Here is a 26270-nt window from a genome sequence, read left to right as displayed (position 1 = left end):
TGAGGAGTCAGGTCTTTCCCAGTTGCATTTTGAGTGCCTCCCAGCATGAGGGGCTCATCTTCTGGCACTATATCTGACAATATTCTGGTGCTGAAGTGTTCCATGCTTTTCATAAGGTGTTCAGTGACTAAGGATTTGGAAGTAGTCTGTCTCTCTTTGTTCTTAGTCGGTCTTCATCTGGAGCTGAAACCTGTCCACCCTGGGTGACCCTGCTGGTATTTAAAACACTCATGGCATAGCTTCCAGAATCACAGCAACACACAAGCCACTACAGTACGACAAACTGACAGATGAGTGATAGTAATTTCTGCATGGAGACCACATAAAAGGGATCTTAAGTTTTGTGTCTTTAAAATGTTACCTTGGATGTCTGGCATTGGGAGGAAGAGAGTAATCACTGGAAAGATCGCAGTCCTACGTGTGCAATGCTAAACTATACAACTTGTAGAAGACTACAGGAAAACTCAATGATTGGTATTGGCAGTGAATTTTAGCGACAGTTGTTTTAGATACAATACCAATAGCATAACCCATGAAATAAATAAAGGATGTTAGAGTTCATTAAAATTCAAGGCCTCCTCCTGTACAAAAGATATTGTTCAACAAGAATGAGTGGACAAGGCACAGATTGGGAGACAGTATTTGTAGAACGCTTACCTGATAAAGGCCATGTGTCTGACATACAAGGAACCTTGGGAGTCTAGTGGATTTTGGGCTGGGCTACTAACTACAAGGTCAGCAGTTTGAATCTAATCATTGTTTCTCGGGAGAAAGACGAGGTTTTCTGTTCCAGTAAAGATTTACAGCCTCAGAAACCCTATCCAGGGTCACTGTGCGTTAGAGCTGAGTTGGTGGCACACCACTACCACCTCCCACCATACACAATGAACTTATAAAACTCATTCATAAAAAACCCAACCCAATTAAAATGTGGGCCAAACATCAGAACAGACACCTCACCAAAGGAATATACAGATGGCATATGTTTTGTTGTTTAGTGCTATTGAGTCAATTCTGACTCATTAGCGACCCCGTATGGCGTTTCCAAGGAGTGGGTTGTGGGTATGAACGTCCACTCTTGCAGTTAGCAGTGCAATGCTTACCTTATAGTACCATACCAGGAGCCCCCAGGTGGCATACAGGCATAGGAGATGCTGCTGAACATCATATGTTATGGTTGTTGTTGTTGTTAAGCGCCACCAAATCCATCCAACTCATAGCAACCCTGTCTAAGGTTTCCAAGGAGTAGCTGGTAGGTTTGAAACACCAACCTTGCGGTTAGCAGTCTAGTGCTTATGCTACAGTCCCACACCAGAAGTCCTTAGGAACTTTCAAATTAAAACAACAGAGAGATACCACTGCGTACTTGTTAAGTGTCGTTGAGTCGTTTCTGACTCATAGCGACCCTGTGTAGGTTTCCAAGGAATGGCTGGTGAGTTTGAACCACTGACTTGTGGTTCAAGCCTACTTTGTGGTCCAGTGGTTTATTGCACAGCACCCAACTAGGATTAGAATGGCTAACATCCACAACACTGACAACACAAAATGCTGATAAGATGTGGAGGTACAGGAACTCTCATTTATGGCTGGTGGGAATGCACATGGTTCTACCACTTTGGAGGACAATTGGGCAGTGTCTTCCAAAAGCCCAACCATAGTCTTTGATATTTATAAAAATGTTTGTCCACACAAAAACTTGCGCATGAATGTTTAAAGCAGCTTTATCTCTAATTGTCAAACACTGAAAACAAAAGTTTGTTTATCCAGCTACATATTGAAAGACATCTATCTTTAATGGGTAGATAGAGACAGTGAGAATATCAGTGGTTGCCAGGTGCCCCAGGGAGGCTAGAGGCAGGCATAAATAGGTGGAGCACAGGGGATGTTTAGGCAGTAGAACTGTTGTGGGAACCCCAGTATCTCAATGGTTAAACACTCCTAACCAAAAGGTCGATGGTTCAAATCCACCACTGGCTCCATGGTGGAAAAGATATGTTGATCTGCTCCCATAAAGACTGTTGTTGTTAAGTGCACCCTTGAGTCGGTTCTGACTCATAGCAACCCTGTATATGGATTCCAAGGAGTGGCTGGTGAGTTTAAACCAAGCTTGCGGTCCAGTGCTGATCCTACAGTGCCACACCAGGACGCCCAGTGGAGCAGTTTTGACGCCCAGTTTGAATCAACTTTGTGACACACAAGAAAACACCAGGAAATTGTGTATGATACTGTGATGGTGAATATGACATTGGCCCAAACCCATGGGACTGTGTAATCCCAGGAGTGATTGAACCATGGTGTAACCTGCTGACTCCTCCTAGTAGTAATGTATCCGTGTAGCTCCATCAGTAATGTGCGATGTTGATGACAGAAGCAACAGTGGGCCAAGGGTAGAGAGGGCATCTGAGAAGTCTTTGTAATTTCTACACAGTGATTCTGAAGACATAAGATTGCTCTAAAAAATAGTCTAATTAATTAAAAGACAAAAAAAGGTGCAGACAGGAAGAAGACATTTTGCCTTGTGTGTGTCCCTATGAGTTGGAACCTACTGGACAGCACTTAACAACAACAACAAATGTTTGGTATTTAGAGAATGTGAGTGATTTCCTAAACAGCCAGACAGAAGGTTGGAAATCGATGCCTCTCTCTGGGATGCAAAGGGGTTTCTTTTGGGCGATGCTCTTCAGGGGCCATAAAAGAGGCTTCCGAAGAGCTGTCCTTTCTAAACAAAGCTGGAGTCGTGACTCTGTTCCTACAGAGTGAAAATATGGCCCCTAAGTGTCACACATTCACGAAGCGGTGTTAACCAAATGGTCTCCACTGGTAACAAGATGACAGGTGAATGGTTAACGATTGAACCTTTCCTGACTCTTCCCCTCCACTGCTAGGTCAAGGTTTTAAGTGGCATCTGTGACAAAACCATCCGGTCTACGACAGATCCTCTCTTGAGCCAGTGTGCGTGCTTGGAAGAAGTCCGTCTGCCTAACGTTAAACCTGGGGAAGGCCTGGTAAGAATTCCAACACTTGCTTTGTTCTCAGTAGTGGAGCACTTTACCCTTCATTGGTTATTTGTTTTTCTTTCTTACTGTTCTGTACTGCTTCCCCTATAATTCTGAGTATAATGATCTCCTATAAGTCTTTCACTATGTAAGGAGCTCTGCAGGTGCAGTGGGTTAATCATTGGTCTGCTAACCACAGTGCCAGCAGTTCAAACCCACCAGCTGCTCCCGGGGGACAAAATGAGACTGTCTGCTCCCGTCAAGATTGGCATCTCAGAAACCCGAAGGAGTAGATCTGCTCTGTCCTTCAGGGTCACTAGGAGTCCGAATTAACTTGATGACAGTTGGTTCTATTATGTAGTGAAGAACTCGCCAGGTTGAGTGAGCTCTATTTATGCGTCCTCTATCTTCAAAGTATAAAAGGAAATGCAATTTAAAAACTGTGCATGCATGTCTAGGAGGGATTGTTTTAGCAGTTTATTTTTAGAACTTAGCAATGCAAGGAGATATAAAACATTTACACAAATCAAAGACAGTTTCTGGACCCAATCTGCTCAGAAAGTCTCCATTAGCGCTGAAGGTGAGGTGGGGCTAGTTGAAGAAAGTGAGTTTTTAGTAAGTTCTAAGATATTTCATAAGTAGTGTATGAACTGTGCAATACAAGGGGCCTTCAGAAAGTTCATGTAGGGCAGGCTGAATGGGTATGGAAGGAAGAGTGGACTATATACGTGTATTTATAGTTATATATCCCACAAACATATAAGAGTTTGACAGAGGATATTAGTACATGGGTAACCACAGGGAGGAAGTGGGACAACTCTTGTTGCATGGGAGAGGATTTCAGTTATTGAGATGAAACAACGCATATGATTTGTTTAATGTAAAACTGATGATCTTGTCTATAAACCTTCACTCAATTTACAATTGAAAAAAAAAAAAGGCTCGTAAATATGGAATGAAGAGATACTAGAATTTTTCCATGAAAGTTTGGAAACCCCCCTTGTGTGTGAGCTGTGTAGTAACAGGCCATGAGAAAAGATACAGGTACCCTGATTAATTTGCTGAAATTTCAATGAAGGTGTGGTGAAACCCTAAGATTACGTTAGGGCCTAAGGTCTTTGAGACAGAGCCATCTAAATTGAACATTTCCCAGCTTTCAAGGGACTGAAGCTCTTTACCTATCACTTTCTTTACTTGTCAAACGAGACCAGTAGTGATGGCCCCATTGTTGTTGTTAGGTTGTCTTCAGCTCATGGGAGCTGAGGTGTACAGGGTAAGACTGCTCCATACGGTTTTCAAAGTTGTGCCTTTTTGGAAGCAGATTGCAAGGCCTGTCTTCCAAGGCGCTTCTGGATGACTTTGAACCACCAACCTTTCGACTAGTAGCCTCATCTTTCTCCTATGTAGTGGCTGATGGATTTGAACTGCTGACCTTGTGGCTAGCAGCCCACTGAGCTACCAGGGCTGCTGTTAAGGTCTTAGGAAGAAACATATTCATCTGTTTTGTCCCCCGTTACTATGAGGGCTTCCTGGGTGGGACGCTGTGATACTAACCAAAAGGTGGGCAATGTGAATCCACTCACCTGAGACACCTTGCAAGAAATCCCTGCCCATCTACTTCTGAAAGGTCAAAGCTATGGAAAACCCTATGGAGTACAGCTCTGTGTGGGGCCAATGAGTTGGAATTGACTGGATTGGACTTTAGGGGTGTTATTTTTAGCTTAGGGGTACCTATTCTACAAATCGGGCTGCTAATCTCATGGTTAGCAGTTCAAAACTACCAGCTGTTCCGTGGGAGAAAGATGAGGCTTTCTGCTCCTGTAAAGATTTGCAGCCTTGGAAACCCTGTACATGGTTGCTATGAGTTGGAAACGACTCCGCTGCACATAACAACAACAACATTCTAAATTGCTTCCCCTCTGAGCATGTCACTGGTGCATTCTGGCATGGCATCAGTGGCGTGCATAAGTCGCTCTCAATTACTGATGATACCAAATTTAATTGACTATATTGTGTCACTAAGGAGCTCTGGTAACATAGTGGTTATGAATTGGGCTGCTAACCTCAAAGTCAGTAGTTCGAAACTACCAGCTGTTCTGTGGGAGAAAGATGAGGCGTTCTGCTCCCGTAAAGATTTGCAGCCTTGGAAACCCTGTGCAGGGTCACTATGAGTCGGAAGCGACTCCACAATACTTAACAATAACAACAACATAGTGTGTCACTAGACAAAGTAGACGTGTGGTGCAATTGAGAAAGAGCTCAATATCCAATCGAAAGATCAGTGGTTCAAACCCACCAGCAGTTTCAGGGTAGAAAAGACCTGATGATCGGCTCGCATGAAGATGACAGCCTGGGAAACTCTACAGGGCAGTTCTACTCTGTTCTCTGGGGCCTGTGAGTTGGAATGAACTTGATGGCACACAACAACCACGGACTAAGAGATGGCTGTGGGAGAACAGTCCTTGTTTGGAATCTCGTCCTCATCCAGTAGGTCCGAGGAGGCCCCTTCCAAGTCCCTAGAGCTCTGTTACGTGTCCATCCACAAATGGTAGCATGTAAGAGGTCTCATCACTGCTTTCTTTCATGGGTCTTCAGTTTGATTAACTCCCCTTCACCGCCCTTTGGGTACGCTTTCACCGAGAGACGTAACCCTAAGCATTGTTCTGAGGGGTTCTCCCTTGAATGTTTTATAAACTTCAGTATCACTTGCGGCTCTATTTCTGAATGTTGGAGTAATGAGTTAATATGTTTGTGATTCCCTCTAGGGCATGTACATCAAGTCAACCTATGATGGATTGCATGTGATTACTGGGACCACAGAAAATGTAAGTGGAGAGAAGTGAAACATCAAGGCCAATGTGGTTTTAAGCAAATTTGACAGAAGGTCTCTACTTGCCATTTAAATGTATCTTCGCTGTTTTATTACACAATGATTTAACTGAGGGTACCTGTTTTGTTTATTTCTGTTGGTCGAGTCTGGCTTATCACCAGCTGTGGTCAATTTATTATTTAAATTGCCCTCTATTGTGGGTGTTCACAGACCCTGTCCAGCCTGTGTTAGTTATTCCTCTTGCATTCTGCAAGTGTGAAATCGTTGATACAGGAAAAATTCTTTCTTTGTTGTTGAGAATCACTCTTTTAGGAACTGGGATAGACAACCACATGTGTAAAGTGTGATTTTTGTTGCGGCTGTTTAGTGGAATTGATATTTGCCACCAAAGTAGCTGTTTTGGGATTTTTACAGACATGGATTCTTTTTATAGAGTTGTATTTCATAATCTACTTTACCAAGTATGATGTAAAGTTAGAGGGTCAATGAAAAAGAGGAAGACCCTCCACAAGATGAATTGATACAACGGTAGCAGCAGTTGTGAGGCTGGTCTAGAACCAGGTGTGCTTTCATTCTGTTGTATAGGATCACTGTCAGTTGTAATCAACTCCATAGCACCTATCAACATTTCATAATGTTTGGCAAAATAATAAAATTTAAATTTCCTCCCCACACTCCTTTGAGTAGCAAAAGCTGGGCTGTTTCTGAAGTGAAAAAACTTTGGCACATTGTGTACTTATTTCTGTAAATTCTGCAAAATACAGAGTGTTTCTTTAGCCATTCAGATATTTTGAATTTCTGGAAAGTAGAGCTGTTTCAGTGCTTTCTTCTTACAACCCACAGTATGGCCAACTTTCGATTAGCATGGATGTAAAACTCAGAATGTTAAAATAACTTCCCTGAATCTGTGTTCAAGGATGTATGGGTCTCTGGGATTTATCTTCTGTGTAATCATGGAAGAACAGATGGAGGGGAGGGAAATCTTAAAATTAGAGGAAATGTTGATAACTATATTTATGATCTGTTCAGTAGAAATACATGTCTGGTTTTGAACTTTCGTTGCTAAGTCTTTTGATAAAATAAAATGCCATGATCTTTGACTAGGGTTTGTGGACAAACGCTTGATTTAAAAAAAAAAAAAATTTTTTTTTTTCAGATCTTGAAATATTCTTTAATTAATTAATTAATTTTTTATTGTGAATTATGTGATAGTTTACATGGGAGAACATTGGTTTTACATTCATTCTATCGTATATCGTCTCATTGCCATGGTTACAATCCCCTCCATGCAATCCTTCCCTCATGCCCCCCAGGTCTTTAGCACACAGTCGCTCTCCCTCTCTGGATCTAGAGTCTCCAGCTGCTCCATTGCTCCACGTCATCATCTCTGGCTCCATTTCAAAACGCTTGATTTTTTATAGTAAGAAAATGGCATTGTTTTTGGCTTTCAGTGAATTATAAGTAAAACAATGTAGTTCTGGCAGACGAAAGAGTGATGAGCTGCAGTGAGAACCACTGAAATTTTTGTGACAAGTCACCTGAGAAGCGAGACTAGTAGAGAAATGTCTCCTCCTAGGCCTGGGACAGAGCCGAGGAAAGAAAGCATGGGGCATACGGTGATTCAGGCCTTCTCCTTCTCGGAGACACGGGTCCATGTCAACTGACTCACGACAAGAACATATTCATGTGTTGTTTACTCTTGGATGGAATCAGGATCGTGAAAGCCATTCCTGTAGCATGGCAACAGTAGTGAGGTTGGCCCAGGATTGGGCAGTGTTTCGTTCTGCCGTGCATAAGGTCGCTATGGGTCGGTGCTGACTCGATGGCACCTAACAACAACAACAACAACAACATGTGGTAAATATGTGTGCACAAATTGCCATTTCAACATTTGTCACATGTGCAGTTCAAGGATTCGTTATTTACGTGTACCATGATGTTCAACCATGACCACCATCCATTTCCAATATTTCCCATCACTCTTTATGCAAGCTCGGCGTTCCCTAGTCACTTCCATTTCAAAAGAGTTGAAGCTTTGTATCTAGCAGTTTGCTGCTCACATTGCTCACCAAATCTGCGCAGTTCTAGGCTGTCTCTTGGCTTCTTGAAACATTCTCAACCTTGAATCAACTCATGGGACACTAATATATTACTACTGGAAGAGATGTGCGGCTCTGCTCCTGGTCAGCTTTCTGGCGGTCCATTTAAGGGCAGCTGATTTCAGACGATAATGTTTTCATGGAAGCCTAGAACAGGTGATGGTGGATGGAAGTGGTCTCCTCCCTCCTCCGTCTTGGCCACCAGGCTGAGACCATGCCAGCAGGCCTTCTCTGACCTCTGCTGTATTTATTTTGGATGTTATTTGAAAGGCCTGCATCATTCCAAGGCCTGCATCATGCCTGCCTTCTGAATTTCTGATGTTGCTCAAGACCTTGACAAGAATCTTGACATGACCCCAGCCAGACACTGTACTCCTACCCCCAGATCAGTCTGTGCAGATTGGATGCCTTTTTCTGTGCAGATTGGATGTCCTTCTGCAGCAAACCAGAGCAAGCATCAGTTTGCATTAGTCCGGCTCTTGGGTAAGATAGACAAGAACCTCTGTCCTAGGTGGTGGGTCATGGCATCTGGCTCTCTTGATCAGCATTCTGCCAAGTGCACCTCTTAATGAATTGGTAGGACATTTGAGAAATGAATGCCCCACGATCCTTAGGAAGGAAAGTCACCTCAGGACATATTGGGGCTTGTTTTTTATTTTTAAGACTTTACGTGTATTAACAGGGACTTGGATTGAGAGTGTAAGGTGGGCATAAAGGGAAGCTTACTGTAAACAAATACTTCTATCATGTTTCAGCCCAGGCAGATGACCTGGACAACATGATACAGAATCGGGTCTACCTTAGTAGTTTGGTAACAGTGGGTGAAGCATCTGACACAGGAGATTTGAAAAAAGGAGCCGAGATAGATTTATTTTAAAAAAAAGTGTCTCACTGGAGATGGCCCAGCTCCCTGTGGATGGCACAGGGCTGGTCTCTCAGGTGAGGTGCCTCTGGTTGTTATGGCAACTGATGAGCTGTTTATAAAAATAGCTGTCACAGTTCTCTGTGCCTTGCTGGGGCCTAGATCCAGTGGGGGAGTGTTTCTGGAGCTGAGTGCTGTTTGCTCGTTTCTTGTTGAGCCTATCACAACAATGGAGTGAGAAAACTCAGCAAGTGTGCCTGGGCTCTGCTTGTGCCCTCCCACCTCTTGTTCAAAGGTGCTATTTTTTATGATAGCTCTAAATTGTTGGCAGATTACACAAGCCACAAATTAAAATGCTCTGGCCTAGATAACATTTGATTATAATTCGGAATGAGAGGTTTATCCTTTCATCCCTTTTTGGTCGTGTGAGAGGGCTTCAAAAAGTTGGGGTAAATTTCCATTCTTTCAGCTCCATTTTTAGCAAACTTTTAGAAGCCCCCTCCCTCATATCATATGTGCTGTCTTACACATAAGGGATTCTAAGTTGTTTACGTGAACAGAAATATTTATAGACATGCATTTAACAAATGTACTATATCCCTTTAAGGAGCCCCAATGGCTCTGTAGGATAAACGTTGGGCTGCTAATCACAAGATGGGTGGTTCAAACCCATCAGCCACGCCAAAGGAGAAGTATGAGGTTGTCAGCTCCAGTGAAGATTTACACTCTTAGAAACCCTGTCGTGGGTCACTATGAGTTGGGATTGACACGCTGGCAGTGGGTTTTAAAGTTTGTCATGATTCTAATATCTGTTTTTGTTGTTACTGTTGTTGGCAAGTGCCTCCGTGTTGTTTCCAACTCATAGCAACCCTGTATGGGGTTTCTGAGCAGCGATTGGTGAGTTTGAACCCCAATCTTGAGGTTTACAGGCCAGTGCCTATCCCACAGGGCCACACCAGGACCCCTTTACATATGTATTTATATATTTTTCCCTTCAGATTTGTGTCTAGTCACTATTTGGGAAAAACAAAGTCTGCACTTTGTTGTGACATTAAAACTCATTCACTTTGAATTCAACCTAAAAGAAAGAAAACCTAAAAATGTAAGAGAATACATTCTCTGTTGCTAGTTTAATAGAATTTTCATAGTGATTACTTAATGCTATTTTAATCACATTGTGATGACAAGGAACACAAGACTTGAGTACAAGTAAGACTGAGTTTGAATAGTTGTTTAAAAGGAAATGAAATGACAGTTACAAAAATGATGTTTACATGTTGAAACAATGGGTCAGCTTTTACAAGATTAATTTTAATGGTGATCTTTCTGAGATGAGCCCATGGCTTTTATCAACAAATGCACTGGGCTGCAAAGTTGCTTTGAACTGCAAGGTCAGGTGTTTAAGCTCACCAGCTGCGCCTTGGGAAACCCTATACAGGGTCGGAATGGTTCGGAACAGACTCGACAGTACTAATAGCATCAACATACTTCATACATTCCTTGTTCTGATTATTAGTGGATATTTACAGCTGTTTCTCCTCATTTTGAATTGTACCCCATCAACAAACGAAGGTCCTAAAAGCTTCACTCCATTCAAGTCATCATGGTCAACTCTGTTTTGAGGAGGCAGCTCTTCCCAGTCGCATTTTGAATGCCTTCCAACCAGAGGGCCCATCTTGCGGCACTGTATCTGGCAATATTCTGGCGCTCTTCTTCATGTTTCAGGGTTCCGTGTTCTGGTGCTGACAGTGTTTCACTCTTATTTATAAGTGACTAAATTAATTAATAAGTGATTTAACATGTAGAAGGAATCCATCTCTGCTTCTAACTAGCTTGTCTTAGTCTGGAAGCTCAGCTGAAACCTGTCCACCACAGGTGATCCTGCTGGTATTTAAAATACTCATGTCCTAGCTTCCAGAATCACAGCAACACACAAGCCACCACAGTACGACAAACTGACAGACGAGTGGTGGTCTGTCAAATAATTGAAGGGAACAGAAGTACAATGTCTTATTTCACCCCCCAAATTTCATTCTCATTGCCAGTTGTCTGTCTTGTCCTTTTCTAGAAGCTGAAAGGAATAGAGGATTTAAAAAACTTAAGACATGTTCTTTATTTCTGTTTAGTCTCCTGCAGACCGATCTCAGAAGATCCATGCTGGTGATGAAGTTATTCAAGTTAATCAGCAAACTGTGGTGAGTTTGTATATTGAGACGTCCGATTTAATATTCCGTGTAAGAATTTCCATTAAACCCAAGGCCATTTTGTTTGTATTTTTAAAATGTGCCATCTAAATGCAATCTTCTACTCTCTTAATGAATGCTCAAAGAGCCTTGGTGGTGCTGTGGGTTAAGTGTTGGTCGGGTGTGACTTAGACTCAAACCCATTGTTGCTGCTGGTTCAAGCCTACCAGAGCTCTGCAGGAGAACTGTGAGGCTGTCTGCTCTTGTAAAGGGTGACAATCCTGGAAACCGTAAGTAGGGTCACTATGAGTCAGAATGGCAGTGGGTTTGCGTTACTAGTGCTAAAGCGAACATATTTTTATCTACCTCTTGACTCGTGGAGTCCTGATGTGGCGCTGTGGGTTAATGCGTCAGACTGCAAAGCTGTTAGAACTGCAAGGTGGGTGGTTAAAGCTTACCAGCTGCTCCTTGAAAACACTGTACAGGGTCATTATGAGTCGGAACTGACTCGATTGTACTTAACAACAACAACATTTACCCGTGGGAAGCACAATCCCTCCATATGATAAATCCTGGACTAGGAACCACAGGTTCACAGTTCCGGCCTACCAGCCGCTTCCTAAGAGAAAGGTGAGGTTTTCCTCTGAAACCCTATGCAGAGTCCCTGTGAGTCAGAACAGATCTGAAGGCACTTAACACCAACAGTTGACCCATAGGAGTCCTGCTGTGGTGCTACAGGGTGAGCACTGGCCTGCTAACTGCAGGGTTGGCAGTTCAAATCCATCAGCCACTCCTTGGAAACCTGTATGTTATTAAATGCCATCGAGTCAGTTCTGACTTATAGCAACCCTGTATACAGTTTCCAAGGAGTGAGTGGCTGGTGGATTTGAACTGCCAACCTTGAGGCTCAAACTGACCTTGCAGTCCAGCACATTGTCCTGTAGCACCACATCAGAACTCCAAACCCAAGATTCACACACAGACACAAACATATGCTGTTAAGTGCTGTTGAGTTGGTTCTGATTAATAATGACCCTATATAGAAACCCAGGAGCTCTGGTAGCGTAGTGGTTATGAATCGGGCTGCAAACCTTAAGGTCAGCGGTTCGAAACTACCAGTCGATCCGTGGGAGAAAGATGAGGCTTTCTACTCCTGTAAAGATTTACACCCTCGGAAACCCTGTGCAGGGTCACTATGGGTCGGAACCGACTCGACGGCACTTAACAACAACAACAACATATAGAAACCCTAGATAGGGTCACTATTAATTGGAACCGGCCTGACAGCACTTAGCAACCATATATGTGTGTATATTTTGGAGTACTGGTGACTCTGTAGGATAAGCACTGGACTGCTAATCACAAGGTTGGCAGTTCAAACCTACCAGCCTCTCCGAGGGAGAAAGATGAGGCTGCACCCTGCAAAGCTTACAGCCTCAGAAGCCCTATACAGTTGAGTCCCTTGCCTCATTTTATTATTATTATCATTAATTTATTACTATTGTTTCAGGTGGGATGGCAACTAAAGAACCTGGTGAAAAAATTGAGAGAGAACCCTACGGGAGTTGTACTATTGCTTAAGAAGCGCCCTGCAGGTTCCTTCAACTTCACTCCCGCTCCGCTGAAAAACCTGCGATGGAAGCCACCACTTGTGCAGGTACATTATGGGGCATGGCTCTTCCCCCGGCATTGGCACCGACGCCACAGCAATACTTGGTTTGTCTCCAAAAAGAAAGGTTAAAATGCTGCAGTCCTACTCATGTGACAGTATTAACTCTGGAGAGGCACTGGACAACATGGTAACCACCAGCCACATGGGACAATCTGCTTCTGAATGCATATGTTATGTAAAAGCACACATTCGCTTCCTCTGTCCCAGTGGCCGCATTTACGGTGTTTCTAGTCTCCTCTGACTAATGGCTGTGGTCGTGTCTGGCAGAGACGTAGGTGTTTTCAACATCTCAGAAAATTCATCTTTGCTTTTCTCACTGATTTCAGACATGTACCTATGTACAGTTGGAACACTAAGCTAAGAGAGATTAGTCTTAACCAAGGAACCCTGTTGGTACAGTGGTTAAATGCTTGTCTGTTAACCATAAGGTCAGTGGTTTCAACCCACACAGCCACTCTGAGGGAGAAAAGATCTGGCCGTCTGCTTCCTTGGACACCCTATGGGGTAGTTTTAGTCTGTCTACTATAGGGTTGCCCTGAGTCTGAATCCACTTCACCCCACAACAAAGATGTGTGTGCATTGGGGGAACAGCCCACCACTGGAAAGGAGGATTTTGCCCCTGACATGGTTTAGAGTTGCCAGTATATGGTGATAAAGAGAGCAGACTGACGTGTGATGTGTTTTACTATCTATAAATGCTCTGCAGACAGCATGCTCCCTTCTTGCCGGCACCTAGGTGGCTGTGGGGTGCTCATGCTCACTAGCCCCCGGTCCTTTGTGTTTATTTCTGATATGATGATGTACTGTTAGAGTATGCAGATCACAGTGTCCTTGTGATGAACTGTGGTTTTACTGCAGAGCTCCACATACAAGGAGCTGTAGTCTCGGACTATCAGTTTGGACGTACACTGATACTGCCAACACTGAAGATGTGGCCACCTGTGTTCCTTACAGGGAGGGTTTAAAAATAAAGAACACCATGACACCTGTGGCTAACAAACTTGTCTACCAACTGAAAGGATAGAGGTTTAAGTTCACCCAGAGACACCTTATGGACTCCAGGTGTGGCACTGTAGGATAAGCACGGGACTGCTGGCTGCAAGGTCAGTGGTCTAAACCCACCAGCTGCTCTTTGTAAACCCTATACAGGGTCACTGTGTCAGAACCAACTGGATTTCAGTTCACAACAAGAGGCAACTTGAAAGAAGGGCCTGCCTGGTGATCTGATCCTGAATGATCCAACATTGGAATCCAGGTGGTTGCCTTGAGTTGGAATCAGTTCATTAGCAACTTCTTACAGACGCATAACCAACGTCACGTCTGAAGTCTTACCCCAGCTGCTTCGGTTTGCCTCCCCCAGTCTCAGATTTAACATCTGTCTTTTAATTGGACTTCTAGGTATGTGTTACTTAACCTAAAGAACCATTCACCAGAAGTCATTTACACAGTGTCTCACACTAGTTCCGGCAATGCATGGGGGTACACGCTGTGTTCTGAAGAAGGGAGCTGGGTGTGGACCCTGTGGGTTAGGACACCTCTAGCCAGGTGAGGTAGAACTCTTGGAGTTTGTTAGGGTGTGTGGGATTATTGGCAGATGGAAGATGCGTGTTGTGGAAGGGATGATGGAATTCTTGACACACACACACGCCCAAAAAATATGACTCTACTTGCATTTGAGAGCAGCTAAGTCTTGGGCAAGGTTTTCTAGAAGCAGCGTTGGAGACAGATTCTTTTGACAGTGGGTTTTGAGGGGGAAATCCTGTAAGAGAAAGAGACAGGCAGAATAGGGAGGGAAACCTGTAGGAGATGCTTTGAGGTGAAGGCGTGGTGTCCTCAAGCTGATTTTGACTCATGGTAACCTCCCGTAACAGAGTAGAACTGCCCCAAACGGCTTCCTAGACTGTCATTGCTCCTGGAGCCAATGGCCTGGTCTTTTAGCCACTAGATGCGTTTGACCTGCCAACCTTTCTTTCAGCAGCTGAGTACTTAGCCGTTGTGCCATTACCCTTGGCCTTGGCTTATTCACTGGGACTAGATTTCCTGATATAACTCGAAATACCCCGAAGCAGGGCTCCTCAGGAGGGTTGGCTCTGCCAACAGAGGGCAGTTCTCCGGAAAAGGGGGGCGGTGGTTTGGAAAGGGCTCCGTGAGACCCCACAGCCCCCATACAGGGATGCATAGGTGAGACTCCCTGAAACAGAGGATGGGAGATGAAGTTGGGCTGGTAAGCTGAGACATTGCAATGCCAAACTCAAGCTTTGTGCCCTTCCTGCCAGCTTGTAGGGTTTGGGGACAACGCACGTGAGCGCTTACAGCCACCCCAAGTTTCCTTCTGACCTAGGAGAAGGGTCACTGTCGAAGCGCTAAGAGGCTGTTTGACCGTTTTTCCGTGAACTGTCCCTGCGATATGCCCAGGCTTCCTTCCACATGTCCACTCACAGATAAATGCTCTTTTATACTTGTGCAGCCCCCACGGGCTCTTCTCTGTGCTTTATGGCTCGGTGTTCTTTATGCCTGGAGCCCACCCCTCCTGGAGGGATTTTCTTCAGTTCTTTTCAGCGTGATTATTGTTGTCCTGGAGGTGCTGTGGGATAGGCGCTGGACTGCTAACCACAACATTAGGGGTTCAAACCCACCAGCTGCTCCACAGGACACGGGTGAGGCTGTCTGTGCCTGTAAAGGTTTCTGTCTCTTTAACCCTGAGGACGGACGTGCTGTGAGTCAGAACTGACTTGATGGCTGTGAGTTTATTGCTGTCCTGCCACTAAAAAGGTCTTTGTTTTTAAGCCTTGTTGGTAAGTGCCATACAGGTGTTTGTGACCCTTAGCAACACTGTATTGGGTTTCTGAGGAACAGCTGGTGAGTTTGAACCACTGACCTTGCAGTTCAAACCAACCTTGCAGTCCAGCAACGCCAGTCAACGAGGAATCTTAATACGGAACATCTATTTTTACTGCAGTAAATAGATTTGTAGGAAAACACTTGCCATTCCAACAATTTCATATGTATGATTGTTGTTATGTGCCGTGGAGTCGGTTCCGACTCATAGTGACCCTGTACAGGATTTCTGAGGCTGTAAATCTTTACGGGAGCAGAAAGCCTCCTCTTTCTCCCACGGAATAGCTGGTAGTTTCAAACTGCTGACCTGGAGGATAGCAGCCCTATTCGTAACCACTAGGCTACAGTGACATTAATGATTGCTGTAGGAGAAGCAGTTAAAGCTCACCTCAGAAACCCTATACAGGGTCGCTATGTCTCAGAACGGACACCACAGCACTTAACAACAGCAACAATGAAGATATTCATTATGTTGTTCAACCTTTGCTCTTAATTGTTCCCCTGTTTTTCTATCACCCTTAAGAGAAGCTCAGTGTCCCTTAAGCATTGTGCCTTTCTCTCCCCTGCTAACCCCTAATAATATTAGATCAGCATACATTTGCCTTTTAGTTCAAAAAAGTAGGATCCTACCATGTGACACATTTGCTCAGCAGGAAGCTCACAATCTGGCTGTCTTGTGAATCAGGAATTGGTTTCTCTATGTGGCCCAGTCACATTCCAGTCCCGGGGACCAACCATTCTGTGAGAATTCTCCAGTGTACCTTAGCTTCTGAGGTTCTGAGGGCCCAGAGCTGACATGTCTTAAGACCTTCTGAGATGCTTATCCAGTTCTGTTGAGTGGGGCTCACAGATGATGTGTTAGCAGCCCAGATTGAAGCTATGGAGAAGACATTTTTGGGGCGTCAAGACCACATTTCTCTGTGCCTCAGTGTTACAAAGGGGCTGTCACTCTGTGGGACTCCAGAGGCTACTTCTAGCTCATTCCACATGGACTATGCCAGTCACATTCTCAGTTCTGGAATGTTCTCCAACACAACCCAGACTAGACAGGAATGAAAAACAAAAACAGATGGATGTTGAGCCCATTTTGACTCACGGTGTGAGTTTTGGACGCAGACTTCCAGTCTTTCTTCCTAATCCATCTTCATCTGGAAGCTCTGCTGAGGCCTGGTCAGCATCGTGGCCACACCCAAGCCTCCACTGACTGTCAGCATTCACACCCACATCTCCTGTATGTTGTTGCTGTTGTTACGTGTCGTCGAATCGTTTCCAACTTAACAGCGACCCTCTATAGGGTTCCTGAGAGCAGCTGGTGGGTTTGAACTGCTGACTTGGCAATTAGCAGTCCTGTGCTTTATCCCACAGTACCACACCAGTGCTCCAGGAGTTCAGCATGGAAGAGAGAACTCTACCATGAAGCCACTGTGCATCCAGTCTTCCCAAAAGCTCTCGGTTAACTCTGAGTATCCCAAAGAACCATTTAAGTTGAATATGGCATACCACTGTAAATGCATGGTGGCCTTGTCCTAGTTCTGGTGACAGCTTCTCCCCTGCTCTCATTTCAGACCTCTCCTCCACCCACGACAACCCAATCCCCCGGGAGTACCATGGATACCTCGCTGAAGAAGGAGAAGCCAGCCATCTTGGATCTATACATCCCTCCTCCACCTTCTGTGCCCTACTCACCCCGGTATGTGTACGTCTGTTCTCACTCTCTTGGTAGACACCATGCCTCCTGCACATGGAGATGCGCAGAGGTGTGATGGGAGACCACAATGAGATGGCTGGAGGGAGATACTGAGCTATGGCAGTCTTCACGCCTTGTGAAGTCTGCCCCGGATACTATAGGGGCAGTGTAGAGAAGTATAAGGGCAGACTAGGCTTAGTTAATGGGCAGGTCCAGGTGGATAGGGGGACTCTATAAGAAAAGCAGACTAACATGTTTTACTTAGTAAAAATTTACAACTTGCGTCCTCAGGGGTGGGTGCACATTGTGAAGACCTTGTCTTGGGACTGTCTGGGGATCTGGTTTCTACTTCAGGAACCATAGGGGCAAAGCATTTCTGCATAGGGGCATCATGAATATCTCTGTAAGATAAATGAAAATTACCACTGCATTTTTTCAGAGAGCAATGTGTTCTTCTTCATAGGTCTTAAAACAAAACTGTGAGTGGAGGTGTTGCGGGTGTGTGTATGTGAGTGACCATAAGGTCTTCAAGTTTGTTTTCTTCATGGCTCTCCCAAAAGCATGAAATGTGTGCTGCACAGTACAGGAGGCTGGGTATACCAGATTGTGTACAGGTCATGATTTAGAGATGGAATTCAGGCTTGTTTGTATCAACTCACGTGTTGATAAAAGTATTTAGTGAGTGTATACAGAGCAGATCTGATCTTTGCTTCCAGAAAGTTTCCAGTGTCTTCACTTGGTTGTTCGAGGATAAACTGAGAACTGTTTGATTCTGCTATAATTGTTCAAAGACAAAGTTCAGGCTCAACTTGTAGTGATAGTTTTCTTTGTGTCTGATTGTTACTTGTGCTTGTTTTCAGCCGAGCTATTTGCTTCTGTTGTATTTCTTCCCTGAATACAAAGAAGAGTTAGCATCAGCTGGTTCCGCTGTAGGATAAGCACCAGACTGCTAATAGTGAGGCCAGCAGTTCAAACCCCCATCGTCTCCACAGGAGAAAGATAAGGCTCTCTGCTCCTATAAAGACTTACAATCTGGGAAACCCTATACTGGGTCGTTGTGAGTTGAAATTGACTTGATAGTATTAGGTCATGGGTCCTGTCTTTGATTTTGACTACTTGTTAAGTGTTGTCAAATTGGTTCCAACTCATAGTGACCCAATATAGAGTTTCCGATAAGTAACTGGTGAGTTTGAACCGCTGACCTTGTGGTTCTGCACATATCCTATAGTGCCACACCAGGACTCCCTGATCTTGATTTGCCAAGCATTTATTGTAGCACGTAGAGAAGTTACCTGAAGAGGTAGACAGCTCTTTGCCCTTTATTTACAGACCAGCATGTGGAGATTGGGTCTTACACACAGAGAATGTAGAATGTCACTGAGGGCCAAATGTATGCATTGTTCTTCCTACACAAACTGTAGAGCCCCACTCTCCCCGCCCAACCTCACTCGGAACCCTGAATGTTCTTATCTGTAATCCTCAGTCAAGGGTCACAGAAGCAGAGAGTAGAAAACGCATGCCTATACTGTTGTTACCGCTGCCAGTAGCTGTCGAGTCGATTCAGATTCAGAGTGATCCTGTAGAACAGCGTTCCGAGACTGGAATCGTTAGAAGAGCAGATTGTCAGGACTTTATCTCATGGGGCCACTGGGTGGGTTCAAACCGCTAACCTTTCTGTTAACACTAGAGCGCTTACCCTTTGCGCCAAAGAGAACTGTAGCTTTTAATTTGTCTGTGGGAGGAACTCATATACACAAACCAGTGAAGGGTGATGGGGGTGATGGGAGTGATGATGGTGTGCCGTGAAGTCGGTTCCGACTCACAGCGACCCTCTAAAGGGTTTCTGAGGCTGTCAATCTTTACAGGAGCAGAAAGCCCCATCTTTCTCCTATGGAACCGCTGATAGTTTTGAACTGTTGACCTAGCTGTTAGCAACCCAGTTTATAATCCACAGTGCTGCCAGGTGTCCTGGTGCGGCGCTGTGGGTTAGTGCGCTGGACTGCAAAGTTGATTTGAACCATGAAGTCAACAGTTCAGGCTCACCAGCCGCTCCTTGAAAACTCTATACAGGGTCGCTGTGGGTCGGAACCGACTTGACAGTACTTAACAACAACCAAGGCTCCTTAACGAAGGGTAAATTCTTGGAATAAAAAATGCAAATATATTACAGAGAAACTGTAGTTAGTCACCAAAGCTTGATGAGTAGGGAAGCCAGGAAGTTAGGAAGTAGATTTGTGACAGAAATGAGTGTGTGGTATTGCAGGTTCACCTCAGAATACTGGGATCAGCAAGGCTGATCCTTGAATCACCTTTGGACTTGATGGATTCTGTATTTTCTCTCATTGCTTTTAAATTGATTATCGAATGAACCTGGTAAGTGCAAAAAGTTTAACCAGCGAGTGACTTGGACTCAGCTAAATGGATTTTGCTTTTGATTATCAGCTGTCACTTTGATAGAATTAGGTTGGAATTGGTGGTCAAACGTTTGCCAGCTACTGTATTTAGTTCAGAAAATAGACACTCTTCATTGATGGCTATAAAGTCCCCTTTGCATTTCTTGACATAGTTTAAAAATCTTTACTCAACGAGAGTCCTCTTTGCCAGATCTTGGCAAAGATACTACTGGCAGGAAGAAGATAATTCAATAGATTGTACTTGAACTTGTGATTCTTGAAGTAAATAGGAAATATAATTACAGACACCCAGAGACATACAGCTACCTTTTCTAAAGTCTCTCTGTAGCATTTAGACAGCTATGAAAAAATTTCACCTACTCATATTTAATGGGGTCATGGTGTTGTTGTTGTTGTTGTTGTTATGTGCCTTCAAGTTGGTTCTGACCCACAGTGACCCTGAACAGGATTTCTGAAGCTATAAATCTTTACGGGAGCAGAAAGCCTCATCTTTCTCCCACGGAGCAGCTGGTAGTTTCGAACTGCTGACCTTGCAGTTTGCAGTCTGATTCGTAACCACTACGCTACCAGAGCTCCTGGGGTCATAGTAGGTGCTCTTATTTAATATGGCCTCTATGATTGCTTAAGCTCCATGAGTCAACACAATGTACCTGTTGGAGAGGCAACTGGGGTTGAAAAGACCGTGCGTTTTCCCTCTGGTAGTAAAAAGAGGATTTCAGTTGTTTTCTGTGTGCTGGCTGGTCAAAGCCTGACTCTTAGGTTTCTTCAATTTGAGTGGATCTGTGGATACAGTGATCATACTTTATCTTCCAGGGATGAGAAGGGGAGCTGTGTTTATGGAGGACTTAGTAAGTCCAAGCAGCCATCGTCTGGCCCCAAGAGATCAGAGTCCCCAAATTCCTTCCTTGACCAGGAGAACCGAAGACGAAGATTTACCATTGCTGATTCTGACCCACTGCCTGGGTATTCAGTGGAAACCAGTGTTCTGCCCACAAAAATGAGAGAGAAAACCCCATCTTATGGTAAGTTTCCGAGTGTCTGTTTGGTTCTGCTGTTGGCTTTTGCTTTCTTTCCTCACCCCTTTCTTATTTGGAATGGTGAGGTGAGTTTAGCATTCTGGAAGGGTAATGCTAAACAAACACAAACCTCAGTGAAATGCAAAGTGTGAGATCTTTATTCATGTTCCTGAAGCGGATGGAGCCTGGTGTCTGGCATCAAAGTCCAGCTAGAGACAATCTGATTACAACATTCAGCATTCAGTGCCTGAGTTTTGACTTGGGAGTTGCCTTGCTCGGTAGACATGCAGCATCTTCAGCATGCCTCTGTCCTCGCTGCTTGCATTGGAAATGCTTTGCTTGGATATTCTTCCTTTCTTTTAAAAATATATCATTGCTTCTGCTGTGAGGTTGCTAATCTGTGGGATCAGAGTTATACATAAAGGGAGGGTTCTCTGAAGCTCATAAACTGGCCAACTGTCTCCCCTTTTTCTCATCCTCCCCGTTCAGGTAAGCCTCGGCCTCTGTCCATGCCTGCGGACGGGAGCTGGATGGGGATCGTGGACCCTTTTGCTAGACCTCGAGGCCACGGGAGGAAAGGTAGGTTCCCGCTAAGCCAACCAAAAAGCAAATACAGGGAGATGAACGACCCAGGGCCTGATTTCAGCTTGATGCTTGAAAAACATCTGCTGGAAAGTTACCTGTCTTATGAAGAGGAGAGCTCGAGTGTGTCAGTGTAGAACTGTGCTCCGTACTGTTGGCAATGGCTGGTTTTTCACAAGGAGATTGCCAGGTCTTTCTTCTGTGGAGCCTCTGGGTGGACTTGAATCTCCAACCTTTTAGTTAGCAAACAAGCATGTTAACCGTTTGCCACCACCCAGAGACTCATAAAGAGGTCTAGTGTGGCGCTGTGTGGTAAGCACTGGACTGCTAACCACAAGGTTGATGGTTCAAACCCACCAACCACTCTTTGGAAACCCTATATAGGGTCTTTGTGAGTTGGAACCAACTCAGTAGCACTTAACAACAAAGGACTCATAAAAATTGAAATAACTGGGTATAATACTAAGCCTTTTTGAACCTCATTTTCTCACCTCAAAATCAGGTTTGGGGAAGTGCAGTGGCTCTATAGGCTAAGCACGGGACTGTGAACCACAAGGTCAGTGGTTTGAGCCCACCAGCTGCTCCTCGGGAGAAAAATGAGGCTTTCGCACCCAGAAAGATTTAAAAGCCTTGGAAAACACTGTACAGGGTTGCTATGAGTAGGAACCGACTTGATGGCACCTAAAAACAACAACAGAATGAGCTTTGCTGATGACTGCTAACTTTGTTTATTAAAAATAGCAGACTGTTCTGATCCCGTTGTGTGTAGTTGAGTTGGTTCTGACTCATGGACACCCTTTATAGGGTTTCTGAGAGCAGCTGGTGGATTTGAACCCCCGACCTTGTGGTTACCACTTCAGTACTTATCCTACAGTGGCATGCCCGGGCCCAATTAGAATCCTGGTGACTCTAACTATCCTAATAAGTCTTGTATGTTTTAAAAGGGGGCAGGAAGTGACAACCTTGTTTTCAAACAGCCGAAATAAATTGTTCATGAAGTAATCTCATCCTGAATTTTATGAATGTTGTTGTTAGAGTCAGTTTGATTTCTGATGAACAAATATTTTGTGTCCCCCCCCCCCTTTCCAAATCTTCTCAGTGTTAGAGAATAATGACTCTTTGAACAGAAATTGTTTCATTTCCTGTAATCAAAGTTTCTGGCTATTAAAACTAGTCTTGACAGAAATGTTTATGAATATTCTTATTTTTGCCAAATAAGCTGATGATTATCAGCATATTGTTGTTGCTTTTAAGTGCCATCAAGTTGGTTCTGACTCATAGCGACCCTATATAGGATTTCCGAGGAGCAGCAGGTGGGTTTGAACTGCCGACCCAGCAGTTAGCAGTCTACTGCTTACTCTTCAGTGCTACACCAGGACTGCAATAGCACATTAGGACACTGTAGTTACAGGGCTGAAACAGAGCAGGTAAGAAGCTACACCAGCCTTAGCTAGTAGAAAGAAGGGAGTTCTAGAGGCCCGTCCAGCCCTGACATCGGCAGCTGACCTGGCAGAGTTGGTCAGCTGGATTCCTGTGTGCGCTGGATCATGCTCCAGTGAGGACAGAGAAATGCCCGTCTGCATTCAGACACACAGACGCCCACCCGGATTCCGTCCCTGAAAATCTGTGGAGCTGTCAGCAGGTGGCAGGACTGTCCTTTGTTTAGACTTTTGAATGGTGACATCCTCACTGCCAGCCTTTCGCATTGTGGTTTTGTCTTCTCCTTGTCCTTACCTATTGAAGAGGAGTCCTGGTGGCACATTGGGTTAAGCATTGGCCTGGTAACCCACAAGGTCAGCAGTCCAAGTCCACTGGTCTCTCTGAGGCAGTCTGAGAGACCCTAGTGTTACTCTGGCTTTCTTAGGTGCCGTCCAGTCGGTTCCGACCCCTAGCTCAACAGAACGAAGTACTGCCCGGTTCTGTGCCTCCCTCACCGTCACTGTTATTACTGAGTCAGTCCGTCCTGCTGGGGGTCTGTGTCCTTACATGGTTGTTAAGGGTCAGCATGCACACCTAGGCGCTGGGTGTGGTTTATGTACTGAGAGTCTGGAAGTGCTGAAGTTGTAGATGGAGCATGACTTAGCCCCTAACCCCTCCTTCTAGGGTTTCTTATTATAATTATTTTGCAATGAAAGTTGTACACACACGATGAACTTCCTCTTTTTTTGAACAACAGCTTTGTGGAGGTAAACGTCACCCTTTTAAAATACATGATTCTTAAGAAGCACCCTCACCACTACCTAATTCCAGATCATTTCCTTGGCTTCAGAAAGAAGCGCTCTCCTGCCATCAGGCATTTCCTGCCACCCTCACCTTCGTGACTTGCCCCGTTCTTGACACATCATGTAGCTGGAACCCTACAATGTGTAGCCTTTTGACAATGAACACGTTTTGAGAGTGATTTCCCCTCGATTACAAAAGCAGAACAAGTATGTTATAAAACATCTAGAGGGTGGAGGAAAAAAACCTCACTTGAATCTGCTTCGCAGACTGAGGTAGAAATGGAATCGCTGGGCCTGAGGAATGCTGGGATTACCAAAGTACCGTGCATTCTCATTCCATCCCTCCCCAGCACGACCATTCACCCTTCAAGCATGGTTGGACATTAAAATCCTTGAACTCCATATAGGTGAGGTGAATCGTGCTTGCTGCCCTTGGTTCTCATCCTTTCTGAATGCCCCGAGGTTGCTCCCTGGATAAGAGCATCTGCTCAGGAGATGCTGCCTGCACTGCTGATACCATTGGGCAGGGGACTCAGGCCAGCAGAGGTGATATTAGAGGTCTTTTGTGTTCCTTTTTGACTTCAAGTGAAAATTGTGAAACTTGTTACACCAGGACGTGTGGGGTGCTTTGGGTTGTCTGATTCTGTCCTGTCACCTCACAGGAAGATCTTGTTGGGATTGGGTGTTGGTGGAGTCAGTTCTGATTCATAGTGACTGCATGTGACAGAGTCGACTCAATGACACTTAATGATAACAGTCTTTATATTCAGGGTTGCTATGAGTCAGAACTTACTTGATGACACAAACAACAACAACAACAACAACAACAACAACAAATCTCTGTAGAAGATGGTCAGGTCTTTCTCCAGTCGAGTGGGTGAGTTTGAACTGCCAACCTTTCAGTCAGTAGTTTAGTGACAAATCTCTGTAGAAGATGGTCAGGTCTTTCTCCAGTCGAGTGGGTGAGTTTGAACTGCCAACCTTTCAGTCAGTAGTTTAGTGCTTAACCATCACACACGAGAGCTCCTTGAAATGACATGAGTCTGTGTAAGCATTTCTGACTCTCTAAACACCTGGTCTACTGCCTCTCAGATTGTCTGGGCCTTGTCATCTGCGAGGCCTTGTGGCATACCAGGATGGCAAGCAGGATCTGAAATAAACTTTCAGAAATTCTGTTAGAAGTTCCAATAGGTGAGGTCCACTTCACAGCTTGGTTTGGTGGATGGTTGTGTGAGTTCTCTAGTGCTGCGAGATGGACGTGGATTCAGTGGATGGCTTTGACAAACAGCATTGTCCCCATAGTGTAAGAGGTGAGAAGTCTGAGTTCAGGGAAGGCTTCCTGTCTCTGGTGGCTCACAGTTTAGAAGCAGGCTCTTTGTATCTCCATGTGTCTTGGCATCAGTCTTCCCCTGGCTCTACGAGGTTCTCAGTGCAGGGACCCCGGGTGCAAGAGATGTTCCCGACTCCCAGTTCTTCTTTCTTAGTAGCATCGAGGTCCTTCTGAGCTCTGCTCCCTTGTTCAATAGAGTGCTGAAGGATCATCACTGGACCGAAAGGTTGGCAGTTCAAACCCACCAGCCACTCCTCAGAAACCCTGTACATGGCAGCTATGAGTTGGAACCAACACTTAACAATAACAACATATCCCAAAAGAGATGGATCCAAGATCCAGCCTAATCATATAGATCGCACCATGCCTTATTAACATACTGGCCTTTAATTGTGCCTTCATGATCATCATAAAGGTGAGGATTCACAACACATAGGATCGTTGTATCAGATCCCAAAATGCAGGATAATTACACAGTACTGAGAATCATGGTCCGACCATGTTGCCACGTTGGAGGGACACAATTTGTCACAAGGTCTTCTTAATGCAGATGTTGATTTTGTCTGGCAACAGGTGAGGACGCCCTCTGTCGGTACTTCAGCAATGAGCGGATCCCTCCTATTGTTGAAGAAAGCGCCTCTCCCCACTACCGTTTCTCCAGACCCTCTGCAGAGAGGCATCTTGTTCGAGGTGCCGACTATATCCGAGGCAGCCGATGCTACATCAATTCAGACCTCCACAGCAGCGCCACGATTCCATTCCAGGAGGACGGGACCAGAAAGAAAGCCACTTCCTCCTCCTCCAAGTCGTCCTCCACAGAGCCCTCACTGCTGGTCAGCTGGTTTACTAGGCTCAAACTTTTGACTCACTGAAAGCAGTTTCTGTGAACTCCTCCCTGCCTCCTGTACCGAGTGCCTTGCTCCCCAGCCGACAACTTGTTCTTATTTTCATCTACAGTATTAAGTAGCGACCTCATGTCATTTCATTGGTTTGGAACATTGTATACTGCTTTTCTTGGGATTTTGAGGTGATTGATTGGGGAAAAACGCAGAGGATCTTGGGTCCTGGCCTATGGAGGCAGAAGTAAGGGAACAGTAGGATCTGCTTTTCTTGCTTCACTGGAGTTAGGACGTTGACCTTCCATACATGACATGGCGCTTTGGCCAGGAAGGCTGTGGTTATTGTGAGAAACTGGTGGCGTATGTTTTTGGGGTGGGTTGGTAGAACTAAGATGGATGGGCCATTGTCACACAGATGTATTGTTTTGTGATCCAATTTCTTTACCAGAAAAGCCAGCGGCAATGAGATCTTTCCCTGCTGGCCACCTTTGTAAGTACAGCAACACTGGGTTTGAAATTGACAAGTAGGCCTATCTGGTGGTCTTCCGAAGCAGAGATCTGAGTGTTGGTCTCAGGATAAGTCAGATACTACAGAAACGTGAACCCGATACGGGTTATTATACACAAAGTGCAGTTTGTGGTTATTTTTGAGGGGTGTTGTTGTATATTTGTCTTTAAGGGGGAAAAGCTACAGGATTTG

The 26270-nt window shown here is 44.8% G+C and overlaps 1 protein-coding gene across 1 annotated transcript in view; it reads left to right on the top strand.

Annotated features, from left to right (window-relative positions):
- The window catches only part of CNKSR3 (CNKSR family member 3), a 119360-nt gene extending 93757 nt beyond the window's left edge, over positions 1-25603 (top strand). The window contains exons 6-13 of the mRNA XM_006868445.1: positions 2886-3005; positions 5762-5821; positions 10914-10982; positions 12481-12627; positions 17046-17170; positions 20395-20603; positions 21087-21176; positions 25305-25603. Coding sequence (XP_006868507.1) covers positions 2886-3005; positions 5762-5821; positions 10914-10982; positions 12481-12627; positions 17046-17170; positions 20395-20603; positions 21087-21176; positions 25305-25603 — 1119 coding nt within the window. The remainder of the gene's footprint in view (positions 1-2885; positions 3006-5761; positions 5822-10913; positions 10983-12480; positions 12628-17045; positions 17171-20394; positions 20604-21086; positions 21177-25304) is intronic.
- The last annotated feature ends 667 nt before the right edge of the window (positions 25604-26270 follow it).

This window comes from Chrysochloris asiatica, unplaced genomic scaffold (genome assembly GCF_000296735.1).
Source record: "Chrysochloris asiatica unplaced genomic scaffold, ChrAsi1.0 scaffold00117, whole genome shotgun sequence".
In the NCBI taxonomy this organism is placed as follows: domain Eukaryota; kingdom Metazoa; phylum Chordata; class Mammalia; order Afrosoricida; family Chrysochloridae; genus Chrysochloris; species Chrysochloris asiatica.
The sequence above is the reverse complement of the archived record's forward strand: the minus strand, read 5'-3'. Positions and strand labels throughout refer to the sequence as shown.